General features: G+C 53.0%; 5 protein-coding genes across 5 annotated transcripts; 1 reads left to right on the forward strand and 4 right to left on the reverse strand.

Moving 5' to 3' along the window:
• Window positions 1-1,203: 1,203 nt before the first annotated feature.
• Window positions 1,204-2,229, reverse strand: CABS01_00677 (uncharacterized protein; the record flags this gene model as incomplete). Its single annotated transcript, XM_060534058.1, has 1 exon — window positions 1,204-2,229. One exon carries the CDS (start codon window positions 2,227-2,229, stop codon window positions 1,204-1,206), a length of 1,026 nt encoding a protein of 341 aa, XP_060406572.1.
• A 189-nt stretch (window positions 2,230-2,418) lies between these two features.
• On the reverse strand, window positions 2,419-4,071 carry CABS01_00678 (uncharacterized protein; the record flags this gene model as incomplete). Its single annotated transcript, XM_060534059.1, has 2 exons — window positions 2,419-3,689; window positions 3,783-4,071. The coding sequence occupies 2 exons, from the start codon at window positions 4,069-4,071 to the stop codon at window positions 2,419-2,421; spliced, it is 1,560 nt and encodes a 519-aa protein (XP_060406573.1).
• Window positions 4,072-4,403: 332 nt separating this feature from the next.
• Window positions 4,404-5,216, reverse strand: CABS01_00679 (ATP synthase; the record flags this gene model as incomplete). The annotated part of the gene is made up of 5 exons (XM_060534060.1): window positions 4,404-4,436; window positions 4,500-4,678; window positions 4,754-4,907; window positions 5,020-5,049; window positions 5,127-5,216. 5 exons carry the CDS (start codon window positions 5,214-5,216, stop codon window positions 4,404-4,406), a joined length of 486 nt encoding a protein of 161 aa, XP_060406574.1.
• Window positions 5,217-8,396: 3,180 nt separating this feature from the next.
• CABS01_00680 (uncharacterized protein) lies at window positions 8,397-9,181 on the reverse strand (the record flags this gene model as incomplete). The annotated part of the gene is made up of 2 exons (XM_060534061.1): window positions 8,397-8,434; window positions 8,770-9,181. 2 exons carry the CDS (start codon window positions 9,179-9,181, stop codon window positions 8,397-8,399), a joined length of 450 nt encoding a protein of 149 aa, XP_060406575.1.
• Window positions 9,182-11,960: 2,779 nt separating this feature from the next.
• On the forward strand, window positions 11,961-21,448 carry CABS01_00681 (uncharacterized protein; the record flags this gene model as incomplete). The annotated part of the gene is made up of 2 exons (XM_060534062.1): window positions 11,961-11,994; window positions 18,990-21,448. 2 exons carry the CDS (start codon window positions 11,961-11,963, stop codon window positions 21,446-21,448), a joined length of 2,493 nt encoding a protein of 830 aa, XP_060406576.1.
• Window positions 21,449-22,625: the final 1,177 nt, after the last annotated feature.

Genomic DNA, 22,625 nt, shown 5'->3' on the forward strand with positions numbered 1-22,625 from the left:
TGCGCGCGGATCCGGACACGTCGCTGGACAGCTATGCAGCCCAGTTAAAAAAAAAAGGTCTTAAAAGAGCGGGAGTGTGTCGTGCGCGGGTACACTTGAAGAAGTGTAGACGAGACCAAGAAGGGATATGAAAGGGGGAAAAGAAGAACAATTCAGAGACCGTCAAGGAATGGTGTCTGCCTCCGTCCGCTGGTTGTTTCTTCCAGGTCGAGGTCGGGGACTTGGTTTGGGGTATGAAGTGGCCGCAATCTGCTGGCTTTGACCAAGTCACTTTCTTTTGACAATCGTGGCCTCGAAATAAACTGGTGCTTGTGCCTGCGCTGGTGGCTGCTTCTGCGGTGGTAGTTTCCGGAAGAGCGAGCAGGGGTTAACCAGTGGGTACCTTCCATTAGTGACAAAGGTACTTAGAGCCCTGGAGTTACTCAAGGCGCCACCTAACCTTAGGTAAGGTAAGGTAGAACAAGAACACACTGGGGGAGGTCACTGTGTCCTGTCTTCGCTGGCTGCGTGCGCTGTGTGAATGGCAAAGTCCAATCTATTAGGCCAAATCACCTCAACGCCCGGCTGTCAGTGCGCGCCCTGGAAGAGCCCCACAGCTTGCTCTAACCTTACAAACCTTGTCCGCCTTCTCCTTCTGCCTCCCACTGGTGCGACTACTCCAGCGCTGAGTGCTTCTGGGTTCCTTCTGATTCTGACACGGGGAAACGGCAAATGGAATATCTGTCCTTCCCCAAATTGGACCTTTTTACCCTCCGCCGGTCGGTTTGAGGCTTCTTTTCTCCCCTCAGTGTCTCTTTTAGCTTTGGGAGGTCTCCACTCTTCTTGCCGTATCGTACCGTGCTTACCTAATTCCCGTACAACCGTCCCTCGGCGTCGCTAGTCCGAATCCGCGACGGTAAAACGGCCGGCCTGCAGACAACTGCTTGCTAGCTTCATGACGCTACCAATTTAATATTCAAACGGGAGGGAAGGGAAAATCATTAGAAGAGAATGGAAGAAGGATAGACAGCGAATATCAACGGTGGTCGAGGAAGAATGAATTCCAGCGACGTCTCCTGATACAAACCCGCGGTTGGCAATATAGAAATGAAAGCAATTTATTGGTGTTTTCGCATCGTTTAATCCATGCTTCTATCATAATCCCGTGCCCTGCCCATCCGCTACGTACAAACAGCAATCCTAGTCTTTCTACACACCCTTGTTTCAAAGTCCGGAAGAGGCATGCGTCAAGTCAGTGTTGATGATCAAATCGTCTTTGCCTCTGAGATGCATGACAATGGTGAGCCCTTCGACTCCCAATTCGTAATCATCATCCTGGCTGACGTTGACACCCACGTCCGCGTGCCCAGGCGTGTCGCGTCGTTCTCGAGAAACGATTTCCGCCTTCAACTCCCGCACCTCCGCTGTCAAATTCAGATATCTCTCCTTCCAAGAGCATGTATGGTTCGGTGGCATGATTGGTAGCGGACTGAATACCTCGACTTCGTCATCAAGAGATCGAGACAATCGCTCCACCAGCTCCACGCTGCCGTTGGCGCTGGCGTCTTCGACTTCGAACGTTTCCGAAGTAGAGTGAGTAGCCTCCAAATTTCGTGTGACTTGGCTCACAGTCTTTGATTCAGTCTTCGTCGTTGTCGATATCCTTGAGCTCGATCTCTGAGAGATCGATTTCTTCATCTCTTCGAGGCGCTTATGTCTCATTGCGTAAGCCTGATCCTCCTGAGCGACTTGCTCCGTCCTGCCAATTTCCTCCAGAGAGGCTTTAACAGCATTTGATGTACTGTTTCGCCCGTCGGCGGGAACACGCGGTGATGGTGTGTCGTGGCCACACGAGACGCAACTGTCTGCCCGCTTGCGATCGGCGTGATGTGTGCCGTGTCCCTCAGCAGACTCGGCTTCTGCGGCTGCAACTTTCCGAAGCTGAGATCTCCATGACTCAACATCAGCAGCCTTTTGTTCCTCAGCTTGCTGCGATATGTTCTCCTCTTTATGCACACGACGCAACGGTCTCTTCAGCCACGGAAGTGGCTCTTTTTGCACTTCATGGTTTGCCTCTTTGTGAACCTTCTTCAACTTTGGCCACTGGATAGACGCTCCGCCTGTTGGGGAACTGAGCTGCTCAAATTGACCTTGGACCAGGTAGCTGCTGCTCTTGACACTCTCGGAGGAAATTGCAGATGCCGGACTGATTGTCTTTGCGGCGGAATCTCGACTGCTGGGCGTCTTCATTTGGGGAGAACTCTTGGTCTCCATTATCGTCAGTCTGCTCGTCCTGCGATTCGAGATCTGAGTAGGACTCTTCAGCCATGATGGAGAACGAGAGAGTCGTCCTCCGGCAAGAACAGACAGCGAATCTGAACCTCTCTTCTTGACTGGATCTACGTCAAAAGACTGGGACCTCTCGAGGCTATGGACGTCCTAGGCCCTGGCGCGCTCGCTGCTTTCGGCCATGGCCGCATCAAAACTGATCAACTTCTCGCGATTGGTATCAAGACCTTTGGTTCGGAACTGCGTCTGCTGTGCAAAGGGAGTAGTGTGTTGAGAGTTCTGCTTGCTTGCTGAAATTCCAGCGGAACCAGTGGCCAGGTGCTCCATGATGTGCTGTGCACGTCTGAGATCTTCAGCGTGATGGTACATTTGGTCAATCTTGTTCTGGACGGGATCCTCCAGCGGGAGATGTGGTCGCAGCGGCTCCGAGTCATCCATGTTTACTGAACTTTGCTGCTCGGCAATGCATGCAATACTGTGGCGACCAGAGTGATGCCCGGCATGGGTGGCATTGCACCTTGGATTCCCGTAATCTCCGTGTGTCTCTGCAGTATTCAAGTCCGTTTGCCTAGGAACACAATCTGAGAGCCTTGATGCTTGTCCCGCGCCAACCGTCATGTCAGTGATCTGAGGTTCGGCCGTGGTGATCTTCGTCATCCTGTCGGCCAGTATGAAGGGGTTCTCATTGAGATTGACCGAGGTGGCTGGGGTCCTCTGATTCTTCTTCGATGTCTCTGTAGTTTCCAGGCTGGAGGATGACCGAATGTGCTCCTCTATTACCTTCGAAATATGATGTTGACTGGTTACAGCATTCCGATGACTACTCTCAGTATGCTCAAAGTCGATCGAGCCATCGTCCGGTATTTCGCTGGCACATTGTGGGCATACCGCATGGCCACACGTAGAGCAGAATGTGCGAGAAGTTACCTCTGCGCCGCAGGAATGGCACGTGTTGAGAACATGCCTGGGAATGCTGTTGGTTCCATCTCGGTGACGCGAAAAGTCCTCTTCTTCGTCGTCAGAGAGCCATCCCGACGGACGAGAGATGCCAAATTCTGCAAAGATATCCCGAGCATGGCGTTTCCGAATGGTCGAGGTTGTCATATCTGTTCCGCAAGAGTGAATGGAGGAAACGGAGTTGTTGGAAAAGTGTCGTGGCTTCTGCGGGCTTGATGAGGCCGAAATCGATGCCATTGGCATCTTTGGAGGCCGGTTGAGCGTCCTGCTCGGTCTTGCTCGAAGCCGACCGGTCGAAGCGGTTTGGCGAAGCTGCATAGAGTCTGGGTCGGCTACTCGTGGAGGAGTGAGGTACATTGACTTCCGCAGACGTAATGCAGGTATGGGGGCTTGACTGTTGCTTCTGGAGGCTTGCTCTGGACTCTGTCCAAAGAATGAGTGGTCTTGAGATGGCACCCTGGACTCTGCAGTTTGAGTGTTGCGCGTTGCTGGTCTCGCGAAGACCTTGTTGGTGCGTTGGCCCTAACCAGACCAAGTGCTCTCGCGTTCCCTCGCACCTAATGGTGATGGCTTGCGGCTCGTAACACGAATAGAAGGCCGGCTTGAGAACTTCTGTCGTCGCGCGGATACAAGACCCTCTGGGATGTCACCGTCTTCGGGCTCGGCTATGAAGACGTTGGCTCGGGGCGGGGAGAAATTATCAAAGAAGGGATCCTCCATTATGAGAAACAATGGGTAAGGATTGAATAATACTGTATAATGTCGTGGTAAGTGCAAATTGGTACTGTAATGGATGGGCCGTGGGGGGTTGAGAAACGATGCTCCTTGACGGGCGATGCGGAACATTTACCTAGGGAAGAGAATTTGCCTCGAGTGAGGTCAGGATAAGTAGTTTGAGATCAAAAGACGGAAGACAGGCAGGGGCCTCCTCGAATGGATAGCAGACAGGACCGACTTGGCCCTCAGTAGGCAACCTCGACCCATGTAGTCACTCCGTGGAAAGACCTTCTGGTACATGACGTAGCATCCATGGCACACACGCAATGATGGGTTTTGACAGAGAAAGAGCGCTAGAAACGTCGCAAGTGGATTCAATTATGCGATGTTAGATAAAGTTAAGGGAATCCGGGTCTTGATGTACAACGTCATGTGTCTGCCACGACCTTCTTTTACACTCTCTATTTCAGGGCAGCCTGGAGGCTCTCAAGAACCTATGAATTACAATTAGCATCCCTACTGTACCGCTCGAGGGCCTTGTTTGGAAAATTACTCACCTCGACCTCAATCTTCGCCTCGGCGATCTCCAACTCGCTTCCACTGCCGCTGGCGACCTTCTGGGCCTCGGCAAGCTGGGACTTGACAGCCTCGGCGCTGAAGTCCTCAATGGGGTATCCCTCGGTGGCGTTGATGCTGAGAACAGAGTTGGGCTGGACAACGGCAAAGCCGCCGGACACTATAAACACAATCATCGTCAGTTTCCTGCCTTTCTCCTATCCCTTTGAAAAGCTCCATCTCGGTCGTAACGTACGGAAGAACTGCTTGCTGGGGCCGCTCTCCTCGACAACCTCGACCAGACCGGGCTTCAGCTGCTCAATGGCGGGAACGTGGTTGGCGAGGACACCCATCTCGCCGGAGTCGGCGGGGATGTTGACCTGGACGACATCCTGGGACTGGTAGATGGACTGCGTGTTGCGGCAATTAGCTCTGATCCTTCAATTGGCTTCCGCCTTGCATCCCCCTCGTATCGTCGTCTCGTCTCTCGTTCAATTGTTTCGGGTATTATCGACTTCGTACCTGGTGAGGAAGGGACAAGCTCAGCTTGATCTGCAAATGGTCAGCGGGTACTCGGGATGCCTCCGGCTCGGAGGATGCAGGCTCGGGCTGCTTGCCTTGTCCGGGACGGCATCTGCGTAGGTTCTGCGCTGGAGGGGAGCGCGGAAGGCAGCAGGACGGGCTCGGAGGGCCGCGCGCGCGAAGCGGAAAGAGTTCATGATGGGCTGAGCTGGCAATGGGGATGTGTTGCTGGAGGCAGCTCGGGTGAGGTCGCAGGCAGGAATCTTTCGGCTGAGTCCATTCGCGATTCGGCTAGCGGGAGAAACTTTGGTCACGCCGTAAAGCACATGACCCGCAGTGCACGGAGCAGCCCCGGTTCACTCCGTCAACCTGTTTGAACAGAGGAAAACGCAGACGCAATCTTATTCCTCTATACCGCATATTACTTTAAAGAGTTTTAGGCCTCTGTTTAATGATATTTCACCAACATCGTGTCTTCCTCCTGTGACAAAATTTATGTTCTAGGTAGCTTCGAGCTGTATATAAGCGTGTGGTAAGCCAGCAATGTGATTTTTTAGTTTTCTTTAGAACGCAAGAAGTTTTCTGGATGAATTCATCCGATTAATCGTTGCGTGCGACCATTCCGAATCCGAATCAATAAGACGCTGGCAATCTGGACTTTGTCGCGAGGATGCAACGCCCACGTATGGGGTACTACACCGAAACGTTCTGGCTCTCATTCTCGCTTGATCGCATTTTCCAGGCTGCCCTGAGATCTCGTCTGAGTACTTCAATGCATTCGTAGCTTGATGATGAAATTGATGCGCTGCATGTGCCGATAGATAACCGTTGACCCAATGCCCTCCTACCTAGGTACGGTGATATGGTGATCATCATCCAGGTTCGGCACGATGAATCAGGACAAAGACTTCCCATCTCTCTGTGTATTCCACCCTTCCACACAATACACCACAAATGATGCCCATATAGGTCCCCTCAATTCCATTCCTACCACCAGGAAGGAGGCGCCCGTCCAGGTCGACGGGTCAGGTCAAACTGGCTGGGAGGTGAAATGGTTTACGGTCAACAAATAATCAGAAACGCCCACAGCCTACTCGACGACAGGCTCCGAGGTCGAGTTCAGTTCCCAGCCTGAGCACCAAAAATATCCCAGCATGAGCACTAAGAGGTGTAGCCCCCAGTCCAGCACCGGGGGGGGGGGGGGGGTTGAACTCTTTTTGCCATCTTCATCTATTTTGCCAAATTGAGAATATCTTCCTTTATAGCATTCGTGTCTGCCGCTACTTCAATTCCCTAATGTCAAATGCAACAACGGAAGTACATAAAATCGAGTAGTGACTCACAATATCGAAACTTTTACCTGTTCTCGGGTCTTTGTCTCGGCCGAGTTGCTCCAGCCCTGCTGGAAAGAAGCATTTGCTCCCACGCAATCACAGTAGCATGGGGCATTTGATAGTTCGAGGTATATATAATGTGGTATATCGAGTGGTGTCAAGGCAGTAGTCTTCAGGCAGCTGCAATAGTGAGAAAAGTTCTCATCTCTCCTGCCTCACGACCGTGATTCAACATCCTCCCTGAGCACCATACTCTGCAGCATGATTATGGCCAATGCTCGAGATCAATCAAACTTAAAATGCTGTCAGTCTGAACTGGGAGACAAGAGGCGCTTATGACCAAACCTATTCCCGGCTTGTGGCCTTCTATGCCATAAATCGATGGTGCCGTTTTTACAGAGATCACATAGACAGAGACAGGTTGATTATACTTTATTGATTTGGATGACACCATGAGTGAGTTCCTGCAACTACTCTTAAGCTTCTTCCAATGAAAACCGTGCATCGAAACCAAACGAGTCTTACAAAATTGGATGTTGAAGTTAGCGATGATTGGCTTTAAAGGTACTGGCGAAGGTCATCCGTCACTGGCATGGTCGGCACAAACATATGTATAGCATCCTCCCATTGTGACTTCTCGAAGAATTTTCATCTTACTCAGTCATTTAGCTGCTCCTCGTCTGCATTGTCTAGTCGTCATAGTAGCGGTGATCCAACTCGCAGATAGCCTTTATATCTGTCGCAATCCTATCATGACATAGCCTCACAGGTAATGGTGTTCCCCCTGTCAACAAACGTCAGTCTAGTTTGATCTTGTATTTCACGAAGGCTGCGGTTAACCTAGACTTGGCCAACTTAGCGGTCTATACAACTACGTTTCTGGTAAATGTTACTTCAGGTTACCTCAAGATTGTCTCAGATCGCTTCTGCGGATTGTTACATGAGGTATCGAACTGGGAGTCAATTTCCATATGATCCTGCCAGACACCAAGCTCGTTTAGCTCTCAGTGTCCTTCAGAATCTTTCACACGGCTTTTGTATTGTGAAGTAAGTGACGCGGTAGTTGCGGCCATTGCTGATGTAGTGTATGGCTGCCATACACAGCCTGTCCGCTAAAACCATCGTGTGAGTATTTCCCTTTATGAGACGTAGTCGTTCACCACTCCTCATCACGTGTCGCAAATCGTACTCACATATTTTGCGAAAAATACATACAACGAATCCAAGACCGCGACACGGGGCCATCAAAAGCAGCTTCCTCAAGTTGGGCAGTGCCAACATCCCTCACAACTCACGCAAACAACAAGACTGATGTCTCAGCCAGTCGAAGAATTGAAGACCTTCATCACGCATACATCGGTCGCAGTGCCTTATTTCTGGAAAAGAGATAGTTACTAGTGAGTTGCCAGGTTCGAGATTCCAAGGGCCTTGCTGCAGGCCAGCCAGATGTCCCTCGTCTGTGACCGTACCTCGACGACTCGCAAGGCCATGTGAGCTACACCAAGTCGATTCTCCAACGCAACGAACACCACTGGTCTCGAAAGCAATGCCGTCTACTTTGCATCTAATTACATGTCATCTTTAGCACGATACAAGAAGCGAACTAAGGAAAAAAATCCGGTACATGAACTGAGATAATTAGCAAATCCTGCTTCACGGCGTCTTGTTCCATGGCAGGAGAACTTCATGCTCATTCACCAAATCCCCGTCAGCAGCATGCAAACCTCCATGCCAGCTACCTAGAAAGTCTCATAGCCATGGATATAGCTAGATGGCAGCTTTTTCCGCGTGGAGTGCTGTCTTCCTCCCACTCCTAGACGACTGAATTTACTTTATATCATGCGGGCAACTGCTCCGGCGTGCTCTGCCAACGTTGGAGAGAACACCTGGCAAAGGGGCTCTGGCTGATGGACTACTTGGAATGGGCAACTCGCCAATATTGTTTGTTCTTGAGCCTGGCATCAAAGTCGATGGAACGTCTTCGCTCAGCATGCCCATCAACACGTAAGCAGAGGAAAACATAACCACCAAACCACACGTGAATCACATCTCGTCACATTTCACTCGGCCAGTCAGCTTACCTACACAGACTCACATGTCCAACCTCATGATTGATTCTGTACTCACCTGCCTCGCTCATAGGTAAGCAGCAAAATATGACATACGACCTCCACGTAACAAACCGATATCTGACGATACACGACATGCCACACGAAAAGGATACTCCAAGCAGGCAACTGACTCGACAAGTCCCGGATCAACATCAATAATCGAACTTGGCTGTCGACCTCTTCACGTTCCTATCCCCTCGCGATGGACAGTGGCTGGCATACATTGCTTAGCCTCATGCAAGGCAACAAGGTTGACATGGTCCTGCTGCACCACTCGTGACCGTCGATCATCAAGCAAATCGTACCGTCAATCACTTCCACATACAAACCGTTTCGACTTATGCCATCACGGCCATCAAACCACACCCGGTAACCGCCACGTTCCGACGCTGTCCAAATGGGATCAATGATCACCGCGTCGCTGAGGATCCTTACTCTACGTAACTTGGATAGACTTTTGGCCAAAATACCATGTCCATCAAAGATGGCGAATCTATGTACAAAGAACGTAACAAATGTACCAAAATTCTCCGACATAGGAACGAGATACCTTAGGTGCTTGGCAGTGCCACTTGGCGACAGCATCCGCCTCCTTTGAAACGAAACTTCCTTCAATGCCCTCAATGATCGACACAGAAAAGGACACCCAAAAAGGACAAAAGAAGATGGACAGCGATCTACATTTTCGAGGAGCACCAGCCACACACACACACTCATGCTGAACCTTGAAACCGGGGAAGCCGTCATCGGAGCAAGGCGAACGAGGCGAACCCTCCCTCGGCCGATGGCGCTCCCGACTCCGTTTCCTCATCCCCATGGGGGCCATGGGAGATATCCCTCCCCGAAACCCATGGAGGAAGTAAAGATCCGCGGCTCATGAAACCTCGCCTCTGGGCTCACAAGGCAAAGGAAAGAAAAGAGGGAACCCTTCACGCTTCAATCATTCGTGACTCGCCAACCTTTACTACGACCGAGCTTCCGGGCGCCGAGAACCGAGGAAAGATGATGGTGTGTATATGCGCCGGACCAGTTGAGCCTCATGGCATTTTCGACAACCACCGACGGCAGCGACGGCACACAACGTTGAAAGGCTTTCTGCCCTTCCCCCAGCAACCATGTAGTCGAGATTCTTCCCTTGAACATTCTGGAAGCAACCGAGACGAGAAAGAAAGGTCGACGAGATCAGATGAAGGCGAGGCATGTGTCATTGCCCATGCCTCAAAAGCCCGTGGACCAGGTGACCCGATGCCTAATGACGATTGGGCAGCCTCTCACGGGAAGCCCAAACAGTTCGCTCTCGTCTCGTCAAGCTTTCTTCTGTTCTTTTCTTCTCTTGCCCTCGGGAACGAGATTTCAGAAACGTTCATGCGAAACGCCCCAGCAAGGGGGTATCGAGGGCAACTCCCATTCGCGATTGAATAGTAGCAGGTGCTAGGAAGACGAGGGCCTCATGCTTCACTTTTCGCCCTCCAGCATTGAGAGGCCGTGACACTCACTTCTTCCGTTCTTCCGTGCCTCCTTGCCTCTGTCGAGTGAACCGAACTTCCAAGGACCCTGAAATCTAAATCAACCACACCAGAATCCTCACAAACGCAGGCAAACTTTCCCGGCATCGGATTGCCACGGCCCAAAAGGAAAAGATCTGAGACGTCTTGACCTCTCTCCCTTTGGAGGGTGTGTACTTTCCCAAAGTCTCGAGCTTACAAGAGTCAATTGCTCCCTCCAAGCCCCTTGGAGTACGAAAGCCAACAGAAAAAAGCCACAAGCACAGACGTAGAAGGGTACCGGTAGAAGCGTGCCTCGACAGGAATCTAGCGTGTTAACAAGCTCGCGAGTTGGCTAAGCTCGTAAGCAAAATACACAACAACAAATCTCGTCGGAGCGGTGACCGGCGCTGTCAGATGAAAATGTGGCTGGCTCATGGTGAGAGGAGTAGTGTGGAATTTAGGCCCAGCTTCAGCCCCTACTCCTTCATCCTTCCCCAGGCTGCCAAATAACCACCACCACCACCATAGAGGGGTATCAAGTCTAGGAGTAGTAGGTCTGGAGTTTCCCAATGCGGTCTCCCGAGAACAGCCCCTTCTCCACCACCAGTTCAATCCAGTCATTCCGGCGGTGAAGGAGCAAGAAGGAGGGTGTGTGGTGTGGTGAAGCGCATACTAGAAGGGGGAGAACCGCTACCGCTAGTCCGGCAGACCTTCCATCTTCTTCACGTCTCCAGTATGTCGGAGCTTTCTCCTTTGGTGCGTTTGGTTTTGTCGCAGAAGGGGGGGGAGGAAGCAGATGGAGGGGGAAATCACCGCTCTTCCTGTTCTGAAGATGTCCAGTAGCGTAGCTCCTTTTGAAGATGGTTGGCTTCAACCTTTGCCAAGGATTTGGGTTTCCCACGCACCGAGAGTTGGGTGATCGTCGCAAATCGTCGCGTGGCGCTTGCAACCCCCCCCCCCCCTCCGAACTCTGACCGCCCACGGGGCAAGGGCGAGCTTCAAAGAGCTCTTGTCACATTTTCATGTGTCAAGGAAGCTCTTCACACACCAAAAGCTATGTGTTCCCCAGGTGCGGTTACCTCGCACTAGCAAAAGTAGTTTGATGACACCGAGGAAGGGAAGAACACACACCCAAAACCTTGGAACGTTGATGGAATACTGCACTAGCAGACGAGAGTAAAGCAGAGAAACAGAGTGCCGGTAGTTCCTACTGTAGAAGCTTACACTGCAACTCTAATGAAATGGCACCATGCTAACATTCCGTACTACCCTTCGTGCCTTCTTTGCTTTGCTAGCCTGCTGCCTTGCCCCCGCGGGAGAAGCAGTCAAGCAGTGAGCTTGACGACACGAGTGCATAAGCTTAGCAGAAGTGGCAGAATCATTGAATCCCCCAATCGATCGATCAACGACGGCAGGAGGAGGGGGACTTTGTGACTGATTGGCCCCGCGATTCGAGAACCTGTCGATCTCTCGTCTTGCGTGTCTCTTCTTGTCCCCTGGCGACCTTGTTCATATGTATGCACTCTGCATGCCACCTTGCTGACCACTTGGATTCGAGCGAGAGCAGTGGAGGGGGATGGGGGCGGGAGACGAATTTCCAACGCTACGCGCCGCTACCGCGTGAAGAAAAGTCAACGTTTGGAGATGGGACAGTTGTGCGGCGTCGCAATCACTCCTCCCCCTCGCTCGTCCCAGAATGCGGGGTATTTCTTTCGAATAACTCGACCGACCTTCCGACAGGAATCTAACAGGGGACGGAAGCAGATCAGGGATTCGACGCGGGGGTTTTCTGCCTGTCTACTGCGTCTTCGAATCTCTAATGGCCCTTTGCGAGCCTGCAGGCTCGTTGATTGAACCTGTCAGAGGAAGCCACTTGGAAAGAAGGGGATACTGGAAAAAAGGGGGTCACGACAACTCACGCGCATGCGGCCTGAGTTGAGGAGAACTACTCCGTTAAACACCTCACATTTGACATCCCACGCTTTCGTGGCCGGGGTTCTTACCTTACCATGACCACGGACACGCCAGGGAAGCCCGACACAAGTGCGTCCATCGTGCTGTCGTCAACATCCTAAGCACATGCAGTGACGAAATCTCCCGCGCCGCCGCCGTGCTAGCCATGACCAGAGTTTGGGGTTCACCGTTCAGGAAAGCTCACCTACAAGTGTAGACTTGTAGTTCTAACCAACTTAATGAAGCCCTGATGATGAATGGCATCGGCATGACGATTGCCCACTGACAAGTCCTCCGAAGGTTGTCCCCCCCACCTCGGAGGATGGAGGAGAGAGGGGCAGCAAGCAAACAAGGCCGTTCCCAGCCAAGCACGAAATGAGAGGAGGTGCCGTAAATGCCATGTAATCACCGCTCCTCCTCGTCCTTCAGTAGTGTACTCTGTGTTCGCAATCCTTACTAGCGATAAATCTTGCTTTTCTGCTCGCGCTTGTCGAGCGCCCGCTGGCATACTCTCCCCACATTGAAAGAGCCCACCTTAAAGCTCGGCGAGCGTAGATGAAAGCGTGGGGAGCACCGAGAGGAGGGCGGGAAAAAACATGGGGGGTTGATCAACATCACGGCCGGCTCGGCATTGGGGAAAGATTCAAGAACAGAGCTGGGAGACAGAGAGAATCTCCAGAGTCCGCGAGTCCGCTCGGCCCAAAAGACCAAGACGGCATCCCGGGAGGTCCGCTGGAAAATCGAAACTTATTCGTTTTCGACATCTCTCGATAACGAATGAACGCCTCTCTTCATGTTATAGTCGGGTTCCAATGCCAAGAAGTCGATGCCTCACTTTGCTGTATGAAAATGAAATGCTCTTCTCTTCTTTGTTGCTTTGGGAGAGGGAGTCGGGGCCCCGTTGTATGAAGTCTTGTCGCGCGAGGACCAAAGAGGTCAACTCGGAGACCGTTGGATCTCTTGGCAGTGGTGTCCGAGTGCCAGATCTCTTCCTTCGCCCTCTTACCTCCTCAAGATCCTCTCTCACCCAAATATCTCTGTGCTGCCTCCCGAAGTCTCAAACACATGCAGACATGCTAAGAGGCCGTAATCGGTCTAGGGCGGAAACGAGGGTCGCGCGGACGGGCCATTCTCGCGATGCCCGCGCAGGTCTGGGGCATCCACTCAAGAGGCCGCATCTGCAAGTTTCCGCATTGGACTCTTTCACCTTCACTTCCTCTTCGCCGGGCCACCTCTTTGCTGTGCACCTTGCGATGCCAAGGAGTCGCAGCACGAAGAATAAGCAGTCGCAGAGTATTGGATGCCGTCATGCTGCATGCCAATACTCCAAGGCTGAGTAGTTGAGCTTGAGCTTGAGCTTGAGTCTGAGCTTGCATCATTGAACAAAAGATGGAACGCATGACCACGGGATATCTCTCGCATTGAGATCCTGCATGCCAGCGGCTCACCGGCAAGGTACAGCTGCATTTCGACGTAAACAGCTGCAGGCAGGGAGAGCTCAGCGGACGCTCGGCTTATGATATAATCAATGTCACAAGTTTCCCTGGGCGGTTGATGGCGGCGCCTCCAGTGACCCGAGACTTGGCAACCAGCGATGCGCCGGGCGAGTCAGGAAGAGGAATGGTCCGGGATAGAGGCTGTCGAATCGAAGCTTGTTTTCTGATGATGGGCGGTGGGCTTACAGGAGGAGTAGCCACTCTCGTGGAAGTGAAGGAGTCTCTTCTCCTCTTCTCAAGATTGGTCAACCTTCCTCAAGAGAAAACGACACAAGCTAAGGATTTGCATGTGGAAGCACAGCCCGCCGACTGTCGGACGAAGCAGCTAGCAGCGCCTTGCATGTCCACCATCAAACGATGAAAGGGAAACCAACTTGCACCGCCATTGCCCAGTGCGAGAAAACCGGAAAAGGACAAATGTAAACCAAAAGAGCGCTATTAAAAGCGTCGATGGAGATTTGTTCTGTTTCGAAGGTTTGGGAAAGATGAAGCGACCAACTATAGCAATGGCTCCAGTTTCTTGGTGTTGATGGGCGCGGCCGGCACCAAGGGTTCACTCTAAATGGTGCGCAACGACAACAACGGGCGCCGCCGCCGTATTTTTGGTCTCTCGTCTCCATGGCTGGTAAATGCCATTGGCAGCGCGTATTGGCTGCATGGAGATCTAAAGGGCTGAGCTGCCTGAGCTACATTGCCATCGGAGACGGCTCTAACGGTCCTGTCCCCAGCACCAAGGCCCCATTCCGTCTGATGTTTGCGGCGGGTTGCCTGTACGTGACATGGAGCGAACGAGGAAGCAAATAGTGCAAGTGCGTTCTTTTGGTGTTCCTTTGGAGGGATATCCCTCTGTACATTGAAAGTGCTCAAGAGGAGGCAGGAAAACGCAGTGTAAGCGAAGAGGGTGCAGGTTACAACTTGCGGGTAGCGGGTGTACCTGAAGGTCAAAGACGAGGATGGCTAGTCTTTGCAGTCGGACTGAGCGCTGGGGAAAGGAGGAAAATGTCTCATTTTGATGGACTGCTTCTACGCAAAACCAATGAGTGGCTCCTGCGGGCATACGGGGGGGGGGGGGAAAAGAGAAGGGACGTCGAGTCAAGGCACTGCGTTTGGGGTTGCATGTTGTTGATGGTATTCTTCCTCGGTAAGAACGGGGCAATAATATTATTGACACAACGGCATTCCGTGAATAGAACAGAACGGAGCCAAGCGAGAGACTTGATGGAAACAAACGACAGACGAGTTTGTTTGGGGCGCTTTTGGGGGGCCTGGAGACTGGAGTCACTTGACTGGCCACAGGGCAGGGTAGGTCAGGGCATAATGAATGAAGGCTGGGCAGAGAATGTGTCAAGGTGAAAGTATGAGCTGGAGATTGACGAGTTGGAGCGTGGGATTCTCGACACAGGAATGGAATGAGACTCGTGGAAAATGGGCCAAGGAAAATCGACGGCTGCCTCACGAGGACACCGACAAGACAAGACAGCTGCTGCTGCATCTGCAACACAGGCGGCTCTATTCGTATGGGTGTCAAGGAAAAGCCCGAGGGGGTGTGGTGTGGGGGTTGACTAGTTGGGAGAGAAAGACGCTGAGACTCTCGCTGGAGAGACTGAAGACTGACATTCGAAAAGCTGCTCTGCTCTGAGTGGACGGATCACGGATGATGACCGTGACTGTGCGGAGTAGTGAGTCGGTGATTTGACGGTGTACCGTAGTAGACGTTTGGGGCCCGGAAAGAAACTTGAGAAGATGACTGGAGAGAAAGAGTTAGCTCCCGAGACTTAGACCCAGGTGAACCAGCGGTGACCTGCGTGTCATACGAACAAGATATGGCAGACGCAAGTCACTTTTTGATGAAATGAGACAAGGCCAGGGAGGGTGGGTAGGATGATGGTTGGTCAGACGGTAGTGTGTTCTGTACTTTGCAGAGGGCAGCGGCCAGCGGGCTTTGAGCAATTAGGGAATTGCAGATGCGAGATTTCGAGATGGCGCACGGGATCCGTTTCTTCCTTTCCCTTCCTCTTCCTCTTCGGCCCTAGCAGGGGAGGCCGGCGTGGCTGCTAGCTTAGTTGCATTCCCTTCCTTGGCCCTTGCCGATGCCAGCTTTGATTCTTACGGAGTAGACTATTTCGCAAGTGCTCCTCTATGCGTATTTGCCTTGAAAAAGCGGTTAGCAGAGTGATTTGAGCAAAGTGTGGATGTTTTGACGAGACAGATGCAGCCACTGGGAGGGCCAGCAATGGTCACCCACCAGCGGTGGAGAGGCTCGAGAGAGCACTGGCCAGCGGGCGAGGGCCGACAAGGACCACAGCCATGCCATTTTCGTCGTGATTGTCGATTGAAGGTCGATGGGAGGACAGGGGCAGGGTGCTCGGCGTGGGTTGAGAAGCCAGGACTCAGGGAGTTCCGTCAGGGCTGGGGGGATGTTGAATGAGGTACGTATTCGTGCAACGGAGTATCCATAACTGCGAATCGGTACGTTCACGTACGTACCATGCATGGGTGGACGGATGGGGGCAATCGGGTGTTTGACGGTTAATCGTCGCAGAATTTCTGACCAATAAGATGATGGGAGGGTACAGTCTGACAGTGTGGAATTCCTTTCGTCTGAGGTCTCCGGGCCCCACTCGGCTAGCTCCGTTTTCGGCGCGAAGCTTGAACTTGCTTGGCGCGGTACCCGAGGCAAGGCGAGAAAAGTGCCGCAGATTCCCGCAACGCCGGCGCAGGTTGAGAAAGTCGTTTCCACTCCGAATCACCGCTTTGGAGAGGTTCAAGACCAAAGATACTGTTGCTGGACACTGTGTGGCGCCCGCTACCCCGATCCATCATTCCATCTCCCGCTGGTATTGATGATGATGCTGGCCCTTTCTTTCATTCCGACGGTCCAGTGGATATGAGAAAATGGAGAGGCCCCTGCGAGCCCTGAACGACAGGCCTGTCCCCGGACTAGCGGTGTTCTTTTTGGGGGTCCACATCGCCCATTGACAAGTTGAACTTGACACTGAGTTTCCTTTTTTCCCCAATCCGTGCCACCCCCGGGCCCCCGGAGACATACGGGATCAAAGAAAATAAATAAAAATTCTCGAAGAAGGGCGGAATCTCCACGGAAAACACCTAGGCGAAGGAAATTTTTCAAGGGGAGACCGGACCGAGCGCCATTGAAAAATTTCTAGGCTGCGGAATAAAAATTTAGAGAGACAAAAAAAAAAGAGTTGGGACCATTGAGCATTCATTCATACCCGGGGGCGTTGACCAGAGAATGCAATGGGGCCGCACCAAACCATGTCTGGACTCTGGAGGTTGGACACTTGGGGGGGGAAAAACAATTGTCAAAATTACCAAAATACCCAACACGAAGCTCACTCTTTTTGGAGTGTGTACGGAGCATACCGTACTATGCAGGTATTTCAAACGTGAAAAATGAGGGCCGCGAGATTTGTGCCGAGGGAATTAAAAAGACGCATCGCAATAAAACCCTATTACCATATGCACCGGCTACCTTGGAGTTGAACTTGCATCTGCAGTGAATTTGTTGTCTTCATCAGGTTCATCAGGCTATCTATCAGCTGCCAATTGCTGCCTTTTTGCCAAGGAATAGCAAAAAAGGCAGAAAGAGTGAATCAGCACCGCACTTGCAGTCTTGCAGTCCGCGAGCCTGCAGCACTGCAGCAGCGCCTCACTCTTTCTTGGCTCCTGCCTGTCCGCCAAGATCTTCAAACACTTTACTGCGTACTTTGATCTCGCCAAGTCCAACATCCCAAATCTTATCATCCCCTTTTTTTGGTGGTTTTCCCTCTTTGCGCTTCATCCGCTGCTTGGGGTTTCTTTTTGCTTGCCGCTGCCACTGCCTCACATACACACCATCTGGCATCCACCCCGCGTCTTGTCCTCCCTGCCTACGGATAATACCCTTTTCGCAGGAAGCTACCCGTCGTCTTCCCTGTCCACGGAGTATTCCCATTGCAGATTGCAGAAACAACACGCACACCATACACCGCACACCACATACGCACACAAAGACCCCGAAAAACCACCTTAGACCACACACGCCAATTGCACCTTATTCTGCAACCTGCGGCCTGCCATTGTTTCTCTCAGTCTCTTGGCCATCCATCACCCCGGCCCTTTCGCCCACCTGACCCCGAAAACCACCACACACACAACCGTCTCTCCCTCTCTCCTCCAATCCAAAGCAGCCAGGACGACGCGGCCAGAGTACGGATACGCATTGACGAGCAATTCTACCACAAACGACTACCAAGAGAATCACCGCGACCAAACGCCCGCGAGTCTCTCCTGGCCAGACGGATATCCATAATCCCACGCACCCAGTCAACAACCCACCCACTCTTACCGCATACTGAGCTGCATGCTGCGTACTGCGCGCGCCCACTTACGGATATCCTCTTCTCCTCTTCGCCCTGTCTCCCTTTCTCTAGGAGGGTCTCTCAATCATCCATCAGTCCATCAATCAATCAGCCACCTTGCGCCCACTTCTTCCCCTCTCACTCAGACGCTTCTCCCGACCTCCTGCTTCCACGAAAAGCTCCCGCTGTCCGATACCTCCTCGTCGCGCGCTGAGCTGACTGGAGCTGTAATACCGCAACTCTTCTTTCGGGTCTTCTAGCAAACGAGAAGCATCCACACCACACCACACAGGCACACACACACCAGCACCACGGACAAAATACCTACCCTACCACCTACATACACACCTCTCAGGGCCCGCACCATATTCCACGCTCCACACCCACACCCGTCTACACCTCCCGCGGCAACGGCAGCACCAACAAGGCGGTAAAGGGATTTGCCTGCCCTTGACCAAAGAAAACTGGCCAACTGACCTCCCCTAGTCACGGCCTCTACCCGTCGCCACCTATTTGGTCGCCTTTCCTCCCAGGTCTTCCCAGAATCCGTCCCAGCAGCAACAAGTCAGGTCTCCCCCAGCTCAATACTCGACCACGTATCCACACTGGGTACCCGTACCTTTCTACCGTACTGCCCACCGTACGGAGCAGACGCACACATCGGCAAAGGAGACGAGAGCGCTCGAGCCCTCAGCCTCTGAAAATCCTGAATTTCATCCCACCTTGGTCCTCCAACTGCCAAGAATACTCCCGGAACCTGTTAAAGTTCCTCGGTGTCCGACCATCTATCCCAGCGCCCTCTCGCCCGTTATCCTTCCTCTCTCTCTCCCTTCCCTCACATCACTCACACGTACGGTACGGATACTCTACGAGTCTACCATCCTTTCCGTCTGTTTTCGCCATTTCCCTGCGCCACGCTAGGCCCGACGTCATCTGCTCGCCCAGCACACACCAATCCTTGTGCCCACGCCCACCCGTCCACGGCCACACTCACGCTCGCCCTTCTCATCTGGGATCTGCGCACACGCCGATTTAGTTATTCTCGTACCCCCAAGGACCCTGAATCATCGCACTACCGCGCCTCACATTGAGGCAACGCCCGATCATCCTATAATCTCCCTCATCTGCCCCGGCAACTACTACTACTACACACATCAACTGTTTTCCTCGAGATGTCAGTTCTGTTCTTATAGCACAACGGTCCCTAGGGACACGACTTGATCTGCAGCACTTGTCTTTCGAGACGATCTACAGCTGCACGTCCTCTTGAGGGCACCCCCTCTCATCAACCTATCCATACAACAAAACAACACCAACTACCACCATCACTCGGAGAAGCTTCTCGCAAGCAATCTCGCCATTACTACTACAGCTGTTACTACTACCAACAGCTCTTACGAAGTCGATCTTCGACCGGTTGCGCCTGCTAGAAGCATCGTTGAACGACTTGGCCTGGAATCATCAACCATTCGCCACACCTCGAGCCGAGAGCCCGAAATCACCCCCTGCACCCAACCTCGACCAACATCACACCTCTCCACCATGACGCACCGAACAACACAACACGACGCTGCGACGTCAAACGTCCTGGCCTGGTCAACACATTGCGCAAATATGCCCTCCATGGTAGAAGACGAGTCCGCCGACGTCGATGAGCCACCGGAAACGCAACTCCCCATTTCTCCCATCACCAGTATGTTCAAGCGGAACCCTATCAGACGCACTACCCTCGACCACAACGCCTCTCTCTTGACCAAGGCGCTCCACAGCCCTTCCGAAGATGAGGACCCCGAGGCCCGCCCGGGTATGTCCTTCTTTGCTCGTCGTCGCTCCATGGCCAGCAACATCAGCTTGGCCTCCACTGCCGACTTGACGAGCGATACTGGCTTGACCAGCCCGTCCCGCGCCAACACTCCTAGCCCGCCTCTTCCCGAGATGCGTCTTCTGAACATCCACGATGAGCCTGCCAAGGAGGCGCCAAAGAAGCGTTGCATCCAGTTCGCCTGCGCGGCGAAGCCCAGCAAGCCCATTGAGCCTATCCGCAGCCAGCCCATGGTCAAGGCACCTTCTGCCCAGGAGCCTCAGCGAAGATCTTGCATCAAGTTCGCCTGCCCCGTCCCTCAGCGTCCTGCTTCCACGCAAAACACGCCTCCCCAGCGATTGGAGATGGCAGCCGCCAGACTTGAAGCACCTGCGCCGGCGACAGCTCGCAAGACCCGTTCGAGGTCTCCCAGACCCACCCTCGCTCCTCCCCAGGTTGACGTCTCTGTCAAGTCTCCTACCACCAAGAAGTACATCACCGCCAACCCCTCCGACTTGAACAATGAGTCGTCTCAATTCCACGAGTTTGCCAGCGACATTCCCCGCGAGGACGACTGGATCCGTCAGGCCTTTTCATCCCAGGGACGTCGCATTACCATTGACGACACTCTGAAGAAGGAGAACGCCATTCGTAAGCTTGCTACTGAGGCGGAAGAGGAGGCCGAGCAGGAGGAGGAGGACTTGGCTACCGCCATTGACGATGATGAGGACCTCGACAACCTTGAAGACGCCGACGACGATGAAGATGACTGCGAGGACGACGAGGAGGAGGATGAAGATGATGAGGACGAAGATGAGGACGACGCTTCTGATGAGGATGACAATTCCGATGGCTACAAGACGGACGAGGAAACCGGATTCGCCGATTCCGAGGAGGAAGAGGAAGACGATGATCTCCGCTTGTGGACTCCCGGCCGCTCAACCATTCAGAACATCGACAGCACTCCCATCGCCCGCAGACCCTCTCTGCCTGAGCAGCTTTCAGATTCGTCCATTGCTTCTCACAGCAGCCTCCGCGCCCGACGTGGCCGGGCTCAGCGCATCAAGATCCGCCCTGGCACACCTGAGCTTCCCGACAGCACTGACTTCGTCTGCGGTACTCTCGATGAGGACCGTCCCATGGAAGATGCTTACATGTCTTGCTTGGCCGCTCGCAGACGCGAGAAGCTGCAGTTGATTCCCCAGGACATCGACCCCAGCTTTCCTGCTTCGGACCCAGAGGACGAGGGTGAGGAAGAAATCTACAACCCCGTCCACCACAGCAGTGATGACGAGATGTTCTTCCACGGCAAGATGGAGGATCTGCACCACAAGAACGACCGAAGCCGTCGCCAGAAGAAAGCGGAGCACACTCCTCCCAAGCGCTTCCACTCTCCCCCGCCCGTCAAGCGTCGTGCCTCTCCTGCTCCCAAGAACCGTGGCCGCTCCCCTCGCCGCCTCTTTGACGGTCCTTCCCCCCGTCGCCTGAGATCCCCGGCTCCTCAGATGCTGAAGTCTCCTCCCGCCTCTCCTCGCAATGGACACGGCGCTATTACTTTCAAGACCTTGGCATCTCGCCCTGGTCTCACCGTTACCAAGTCTCTTCCTCGTCCTCCTTCCATGTTCCCCCACATGGCCAAGGGGCGTCGCTCCAAGGCTCCTGCCAACGATCTGCATATCCGCGGCGCCATCGACATCGTTAAGGGCTTGGAGCGCAAGCGACAGCGTCGCAAGGAAAAGTTTTACCAAAAGTACTGCAACCGCGCTCGTAAGGGACAAGTCCCCGAGCGCAAGCCTCAGCGCGGCCTCGGCTGTGAGCGCATGAGGGAATTGGGCTTGCTCATGGCCGGCAAGATCGACCAGGGCAACTACGTCCTCTCTGTTTAGAGAGGTGCCTACAACTACATTGGGCGGAGTTTTTGATTTGCATTTACAGCGAGACCACAAGAATTGTTTCGCACGGCGTTTAGCATCGGATGGTGCATTGCATGGTGGACATCATGACATATATGAGACTATTTTCCACGTCCTTTACTTTCTTGGATTGTACATATCACATTTTTATACCGGAGCGTCCTCGATGGACGAGGGCTCTGTGCCTACATGGACTTTCGCTTCATTTTCTTTTCTTCCTCATTTTGGGAGCCCAGCGGCATCTGGACTTGGAGCACGAATACCCCCTGGAATAGCGTGTATGAAGGCTTGTATGGTTGTCGAGCAAACACATAGCATTAGGTAGCCTGATCAACAACTGCATTCCTGCGAGATATCGCAGACCTCCAATACTCTGTTCCTCTGCCATGTGACCTTTTAACTTATCGAGGATATGCAGTGAAACAGTATGCAACCCAGGGAAAGCGTTGTGGGCTCAGTCAGAAGGCGTAATTCATCATGTTAAGCACTCGCAAAGGTTCCTTTCTCATTTAACCTGACTACCTAGGTGTTTGTTCACACGAAAGGCCCCAGGACTCAAGCGTTTAAGGCAATTTGGGCCTGACTTTATTCACCTGACACAGCTGTTCGGGCTTTCATTTCAGTGAAGTAGTGAAGCCTTTCCTAAAGGAGATGGCAAAGAGTTTCGTTTCGCTCTGACGCACTCCCAGACTCTTTTTTTTTTTTTTTTTTTTTTTTTGCATTTTGCGTCTTTCCGTTGTTCTTTGCAGGTTCCCGGTTCCCAGACCGCAGTTGACAGCACTCGGTGCATCTGTGGAGCATCTCCGATACGTGGCAGCCCGAGATTTAAGGCACACCCACCTCAACACACTGCAATTCGCAACAGCAAATGCGCCAGCCAGCACAGCCAGCACGTACCACCTCTCACTCACTTGCTGTCTTGCTGTCTTCCCGACTCTCCGACTCAGCTCCCATCTCTCCTGGTAGCCCACCAAGCCTACGTAGTACTGTGTAAGGTGGCCCCCAGCTCAGCCAGTCCTGTCCCGCCCAGTCCAGACCTTGGTACCTCGCCATTCGTACACGCCCGCCGCCGCCTTGTCTCCTGGGAGCAAAAGCCCGAACATCGAAACCTCCCCGACCTCAACCTACCGACTCCACCGTCATCCACGAA

This window comes from Colletotrichum abscissum (assembly GCF_030869225.1).
Source record: "Colletotrichum abscissum strain IMI 504890 chromosome Unknown Scaffold_1.1, whole genome shotgun sequence".
In the NCBI taxonomy this organism is placed as follows: domain Eukaryota; kingdom Fungi; phylum Ascomycota; class Sordariomycetes; order Glomerellales; family Glomerellaceae; genus Colletotrichum; species Colletotrichum abscissum.